Here is a 7,289-nt window from a genome sequence, read left to right on the forward strand (position 1 = left end):
TCGAGACAGAATTCGGGAGAAGCGATGGAGAATGAGCTGCATCATGTTGAGCTAACCGTGTGAACCTCCATGTTAGAGCGGCTGGGTGTCGATGGCTTTGAAGACATCGGTTCCCGAGCTGGGCGCTGCCTCTCGAGGGACTTCACCCGTCCCGACAGCGACGTCGTCCGAATAGGAGCTGAACATTAGGGTAGCATCAGTGAGGTGGCAACCTATTCGCTATTCCATGCCGGAGGTTCCGGGCAGAGCATTCTGATACAAAACCCGGCAGTCACTCCTCTCCTGTCCAATCGATTGGAACCTCACAGGGATCGATGACAATATCGGATTCGAGAGGTCCGATCGTCATGATCATGATATCCGACATATTTCAGGAAAAATCGAAGAGTACACTTCCGCGTCTCGATCCTTCCATCACTGGCAGGCTTTGTAGCGTGCTGCGCGTATGTGTTTCATTTCCTACATCTGACGATTCGCCAAAGCTCTGGGAAAAGCTTTTCGAGGGTGCTAATGAGGTTCGGGCATAGACCGCTGATTCCGCTTCGCTCTGCATAGGATGCTCTGGCTCTGCCGCTTCCCCGATAGACTGAGTGCTCGGGAATATGTTGGAGAAAAACTTTTATTTATACACTTACATTGTTGTAATCGACAACAGTTCGAAATTGTAATTTTTTAATATTCCGAGATGATATTTTTACAGATCACCCATACGCGCACACATACAAGCTCCCTAGATGTTCCTTCCTCCGTCGATATCGTTGCTGGCAGCTACAATAATGCTTGCTGTGCCGTGCTATCTCTGATGTGATGAAAGTAGCTGACTGGTGACAAGATTCTCAGATAAACGCTCCTCTTGAACATGCTACCGAAGTCACTGGGATTTGAGCTCTCCTCGAAGAACCGAGGCGGCGACAGACCGCTCGAAAACTTTTAATACCCGAGTCACAACAGTAAGGGTTCGGCTGCCGAGTTTGGTTCTGCCGTCGGTATCGATAAAGTACCAATTCGCTTCGAAAATCCAATTCTCGCTTCACCGTGAAGGGTGTTCGCAAAGATAACATCACTTCAATCCTTAGTGCTTATATCAACAAGTTTGTACGTCGCTGACATTTTTCTTTTTGCTTGAGGTCTGCTCGACTGGCTGGCTGGCTTGCTCGCCTGCCTCCTGGAAGTGTTGACAAAGCTGAAGTTGATGTCTCCGAGGCGAATTCCGAGGACTCCGTACTCGATTTGTTGACGTTGATACGGCTGCCAAGGCAGACTTTCGTGATGTGGTTGATGCACTCTCCTTCATTGCAGTATGGAAAACAAAGCGTCCCAATCGTCCTAGTCGTCAATATTTCTCTGAAGTCGGCTTTTTGACTCGCTCGCCAGCAGGTGACCTCGCGGAGACGGCGTTGACTCGATCGGGAAACATTCGCAAGGAGGACAAGCTTCGAAGGAGCCGTCCATCGATCTGACGAGGATCGGGCCCCGCACAGCAATAATTTTCCGTCTTTTCGACACCCGAGCCGTCTCCGCGATCATTCTCCTGTTGAGCTCTTAACTGACGAGATGCTCGAGGGATTTTTCGACGTGTTTCTCTGGTTACATTCTTCGAATTCCTTCTCCCACCGTGTGGCTTTTATCTCGCGACCAGCCACCGACCGTGCCTAACAACAATGACCTAACTCTTCTGTACAAGGTGGTCGATTGCTCGAGTTGACTGCATAAGAGAGAAATCGTGGGAAAAACACAGTACGTCATGACAACTTCTAGTGTGTTTGCAAGTTTTCCAAAAACTCACGACGATCTATCGGGGAGAACGGTGGTGGGCGACAGGGACGTTTGGACTTTCGCAAACCCGAGTCGGAAGATAGGGTTCCGATAGAACCCGGCAGAAATGAAGCCGCTAACTGTTTGTTTTAGCATCATCACGGCAAACTAGCTACGGAGCAGAAGACAGAGAGCGATCGAAAGAGAGAGGAAAGCACGGAAAGTGCTACAGTGAAATCATCAATGGAAGACAAGATGAGAGATAGCGAGCGAGTTAGCGAGCGAGAGAGAGACTGCAGAAGGATGTTGTATCTGCTTGTATGAATCTAACACGAGTGTAATATAATACTCTCAATGAATATGACGAGTTTTCTCGCAATTCGAGCGGAAACTCTTGGAAAACCGCGCTGAGAGACGGGGAGGAAGCCGACATCGATCAATTCAAGTATCTTGGACTACGTAAGATAACCAACAAATATGCTTCGCCTCAGCTTCGCTTTCAATGCGATTCTAGATTAAAGTTGCATGACTGAACTGGACTCGACTCGACGACAGGATTGATGATTGAAACAACATCCGAGGCCCGAGCATTTTCTCTCCATCCGGAAACTCTACTGCAAGCTCTCTTCTCTTTCATCTCTCGTCAGCCTCCATCGACGGTCGCGACTGCCATATCGCTGGATAAGTTTCTCTGGGCTCATCGATTTCACTCTTCATTCACACCATCCATCATCCATGCATCCATACAGTCAGAGTTAACCCGATAAAACGCAGACCGAAATTTGTCATCTGATTGCCTGAATGCCTGTTCAACGGTAGAATCGTTCCTTCTAGTCGACAACGGTACAAAAACTCTCATTCGTCATTTCAGAAGACTTAGATTCGAAACGAAGTTTCCGAGAGCTTATTCTTTCTAGATGATGGAAGTCCGAGCAGGCGGGAAAAACTTTCAAACAGACAGTGTTCGGTATCAAAGAGCAGTTAGAAGAACAGCTACACTATCTCGTCCTGTGGCGAGTCAACCAATCGATCAGTCAATCAATCAACCAGCCAGTCAATCAATCAGTTAATCAATCAATCAATTAGACAGCCAGTCAGTCAGTCAATCAATCAATCAATCAAATAGTCGGGATGAAGTAGAAACAACTTAGAGAAGACTGCACCTCTGCCGTTTCTTCGAAGGCTGCTTCCGCTCTGGGTTTTTGCGGTTGATTTGACGGACGAGATCGTAAAAAATCTCGTTTACGTTTGTCTTTGCCTTGGCCGAAGACTCAAGGAAGGCGCAGTTATTAAACTGACGCGCAAGATTTTGCCCCAACTCTTTACCCACCACCCGCTCATCCTCGACGTCGCTTTTGTTGCCGACCAGGACCATTGGGACATCGTCTGAATCCTGAAAATTCGAATTTTGAATTCGAGTCAATCAATCGGCTCTCTATTTGGGTCGCGATTCAATACTCCGATGAACGTGAATGAACGTGCAAACATGTACTCCGGGATGTACTCGATATGATCGAGAGCCCTCGGCTCGGAGGAGGATTCCGGAAGGTATTTTACCTTGACACGCAGGATCTGTTCACGAAGGTCTTGAAGGTCATTGAAAGTCGATTGCGCGGTGATGGAGTATACGAGAGCGAAGCCCTGACCATTCCTCATGTAGAGGTCACGCATCGCCGTGAATTGCTCCGTGCCAGCTGTGTCCAGAATCTCGAGCATACATTGCTGTCCATCCACCTCGACCTGCAAAGCATTCGAGTTCCATGAAAACACTGCTCCCTGATATCTGCTTGCCGCAGCGATCACTATACCAAAAGCTCTCAATCGATTTCTTATGAAACGTAACGCTAATCCGATAATTGTATGGAGGACAGACGATAGGAAGCTCGCTCCCGGAACGGCCTCCTGACAAGCCCCGCGGAACGTGACTGTGCAGCGTCTCCTATGCTCTTTAATATTTGGAGCCCTCGACAGTCGAGCAGGGGAAGGCATTGCTCGCCGCCACATGTACTTAGTCTCAAACGTAAAGGTCCCCGGGCAAGGAATGAGCTACCAGCCAACCTGCAGTTGCTGATCGTGGTTTTACCGTGGTCGAGCATTTTCGAATGCGGTTTCGTCGGAACGAGATTATTTTCACATCGACATTCTCCCCTAAAATATTGTAGTTTTCGACCCTCGCGAATCGTGTAATCGTCCCATCGAGATATTGCCTCACATCCTTCGAACTTCCGAGCGCAGCTCAGCTGTTCTTCCGCTGACACATCGGTTGCTGATCACATGCTACGACGCGACGGACGGCTTCTTTTTCAGAGCTCGTCGATAGCAAGTTATTGCGGCTCGACGGGGAAGCACTCGAGATTCCGATGGGGGATCAAAAGCTCAACGAAACTGCAATATTCCAGGGAGTTCCTGGGGATAGCGTCTCTTGCTTCGGTTTTCAAAATCATTTTGAAAGGGAAGCGCGAGGAGTCTCGTCGGAATTTCACGATCTCTCATGGTCTTTTCGAACCATACGGCTCGGTATCGGTCGACCACAAGCCAGATAACGAAAACCAGCGCGGCGCCAGTCATCGGGAACACCCACGGACATTCCAGGAATGAGAGAGCGAGGTTTATCGATTTTAGAAAATGTCCCTGACGACCCGAAAAGCGCCGTTGTCCACGGATCCACGCTTTCCTGAACGGCCCGCCTCAGAAAAACACTCTGATAGAGATAACCATTCGGCGCGATATTGGTCCCGGACGCTTCATCCGAAGTGAACGAGTCGGAAGAGACTCGAATGAGAGCTCTCTCTTCAACGATCCGGAGAACTATACTCGGCTTGTTGAAAGACGCGAAAGGCGCCGGAAGAGTCGAGGAAATCAATGCTCCCCGACATCTCTATCGCATCCGGTGCAGAGCAGATGAATGATAAGGGGTCGATAATTCCTTATGCAGCGCTTCCTGGAGCAGCATGAATATCTCCAAATCTCTGACCACCCATGAGTCGTTCGTCCAACTCGTTGCTCACGAGCAGCTCCATCGTTCGGCTGCCGTTATTAGTCAGTCGAGCGCGCCTATTTCATCACAGTTGTCATCGTCTTTCTCGCGGTCAGCGGAAGCGATGACATGCGCTTTTACGTATGTACTTCACCTTGTATAGAACTGTGGAGCATTCGCGTGAGCTCCGCTCGGATGAAGTATTAACCCTCCTCACGAGGCATTTGATCGGAGTATCATCATGAAATCCGAACAAGGTTCATAGACTGCGCATCTGGTTGATTATTTATTGATACCTCCGTTCCCGGTCGACCGATCGGCTAGTTGGCAAGTCTGCTCTCGGTGGACTCGCCCGCCGAGCCTTGTATCGTGGACACGGCGCTTGACACCTGGTCGGTGGCACACGGTGAACTCTATCTCTACGACGCAGATGCCCCTTCGTTGGTCGTTGTCTACTCTGCCGCTCATAAAGATGGGTGGCGGTGTCTTACTTCCGTATATATAGTTCTGCAGCTGCCCCAAAGGATAACACTCACCTGCTTTCTGTAGGAGTCCTCGATCGTCGGATCGTATTTCTCGACGAAAACCCCCTGAACGAACTGCACGGTGAGCGCGGATTTCCCCACTCCACCGGAACCCAAAACCACGATCTTGTATTCGCGCATTTCGAATGAATGTGTTTCGGAGCTCGCGCTCGCTCCTCCTCTTCTTCAGGAAGCTCTCACGCTCGTCCGCGGACCCCCACTACCTGCAAGAGACGGGGAATCATTGAGTTGTCGTCGCTCATTCGAGAGGAAATATTGATGTCGCCGCAATTCACGCGGGCACCGCTGGGACGGCCGTCTGTTCCGACGCATAGACTGCAGGAGACGAGCGTGACGGCGTGCTCACCGTAGGGATGGAGTGTCTACTGCAAGTATCAGACGGAGGCGAAACGTGCGACCAGAATCATGACAAAGAACGCCTTCTCCGAACAGACAACGCGCCAGCGGTGCTTCTCAACGAGCTCGATGGCGTAAAATCACAACCCTACAATGCCGGCAATGACGTGACTTCTCCGACCCACGACCGAGAATCTCGACGTGCGTTACCCGACGCATTCCGATAACCTGACCGAGTCCAGGTCTGGTATTCGAATCCGCGACCCTGTCTCGGGAATCGAGAGCCTTCATTGGCCAAAACACAAGAGGAAGTAGCCGCGAGAGACTCTCCGTATAGTTTCGATCTCCGGGTCCGGGTTGAGCTTTCGGCTCAGTTTCACGCGTACGGGTTTTCCCAGCGAAAGAGCGTTCCATCTGGGCCAGAGGAACACGGTCTCGATTCAAGACGAAAGTTTACGAGTCCGTCGCGGCCCTGTGAGAGTTTTCAGCGCCCGTGGAGGCGGCATCGGTCGGTGGCTACGGCGAAGCAAGCCCAGATTGGGGTTGGCGGGCTTGCGGGCAGTAGTTTTCTCGTCACGCCATCCCCTAAATAGGAATAGCCGACTAGGTCGACGGCTCCCGAATCGCTATTGAATGAAGTGATGGAAGCAGTCGGAAGTCATTTTTCCGTAAGAGAAACGGAACTCTCTCCGAAGGTCCGTCGATTAACATGGCCGCGGCGGCGGCAGCGACAACGTGCACATTCGAAACTGATAATTCATTCCGGATTCAATTAAAACACAAGAAGAGAGACAGACTCTGAACAGGTACTCCGATCACGTCATTGAGCGGTGCGCCACTCGTTCCTACTGCTGCTCTCGCTTCGCCAACTCCGAAGTGGAGTTTTCGTCGTCCACCGGCATCGCGATGGAAGGGCCGCCGTCTCTGCCTCGAGCACCGAGTTCCTTCACAAAAAGCCGAATGAGAGCCCACGGACTGTTTTTCTCAAAGCATAGCTCACTCACACATAGATTTTCACTCACGCAAACACGCACGGATGAAGAACGAAGCGATGGAAAATGGAACGCCTCCCCAATGGAACAGGGAACCGTTGACAGGCCGGGAACAGATCCCAAGTGATTGGCTGCTCTCAGTTTCGCGAGACGTACTTTTCACCGAAGAGAACGACGGCAGCGCAGACAAGGCACGCACGCCGGTATCTCGCCCGTTGAGCGGCGACAACGACGACGGGCCGAACCAAACGAAAGTGAGCAAACGAGCGTCAACGGTAATCGAACGAATGACGAGTGCGTCATCTCTGCGCCAGCCAGCCAGCAGCTCGGCGGCAGCGACAGCCGCAGCAGCAACATGAGCGGAGGGAGCGCTGACTCACTCACTGACGGACGGACAAGCTGGCCGATAATATACCGGGCGACTACTTACAGAGAACAACATACGCCCGGAAGAACAGACGAACGACCGGCAGCACGGACCGACCTGAACGCTGATGCGAGCACTGACAGCCCGACAGAGAGACCGACGAGAAAGCTCCTGTATGCACAACAGCAGTCCCCACGGCATCGCCGCTGAACAAATGGCGGACTATACGAAAATTAGAGCAACCGCGATAACCACGCCCGACGACATTCAGGAGGACACGACAGCGAGCGTTCCCGGGGAACTGCTCTCGTTCCCCG

General features: G+C 51.2%; 1 protein-coding gene across 1 annotated transcript; it reads right to left on the bottom strand.

The window, feature by feature from the left end:
* Positions 1-600: 600 nt before the first annotated feature.
* On the bottom strand, positions 601-6,811 carry Rap1 (RAS oncogene family member Rap1). The gene is made up of 4 exons (XM_018640542.1): positions 6,636-6,811; positions 5,269-5,480; positions 3,313-3,495; positions 601-3,148 (listed from the first exon to the last, which is right to left on the bottom strand). Exons 2-4 carry the CDS (start codon positions 5,395-5,397, stop codon positions 2,903-2,905), a joined length of 558 nt encoding a protein of 185 aa, XP_018496058.1. The 5' UTR covers positions 5,398-5,480; positions 6,636-6,811; the 3' UTR covers positions 601-2,902.
* Positions 6,812-7,289: the final 478 nt, after the last annotated feature.

The sequence above is a fragment of the Galendromus occidentalis genome, unplaced genomic scaffold (assembly GCF_000255335.2).
Source record: "Galendromus occidentalis unplaced genomic scaffold, Mocc_1.1 scf7180000075612, whole genome shotgun sequence".
In the NCBI taxonomy this organism is placed as follows: domain Eukaryota; kingdom Metazoa; phylum Arthropoda; class Arachnida; order Mesostigmata; family Phytoseiidae; genus Galendromus; species Galendromus occidentalis.

Coding starts and splice junctions, on each gene's coding strand:
- Rap1 (XM_018640542.1), bottom strand. CDS start 5,397: ATGCGCGAATACAAGATCGTGGTTTTGGGTTCCGGTGGAGTGGGGAAA. Junction 3,496..5,268: donor AGGACTCCTACAGAAAGCAG/GTGAGTGTTATC, acceptor AATGCTTTGCAG/GTCGAGGTGGATGGACAGCA. Junction 3,149..3,312: donor AACAGATCCTGCGTGTCAAG/GTAAAATACCTT, acceptor TCGAATTTTCAG/GATTCAGACGATGTCCCAAT.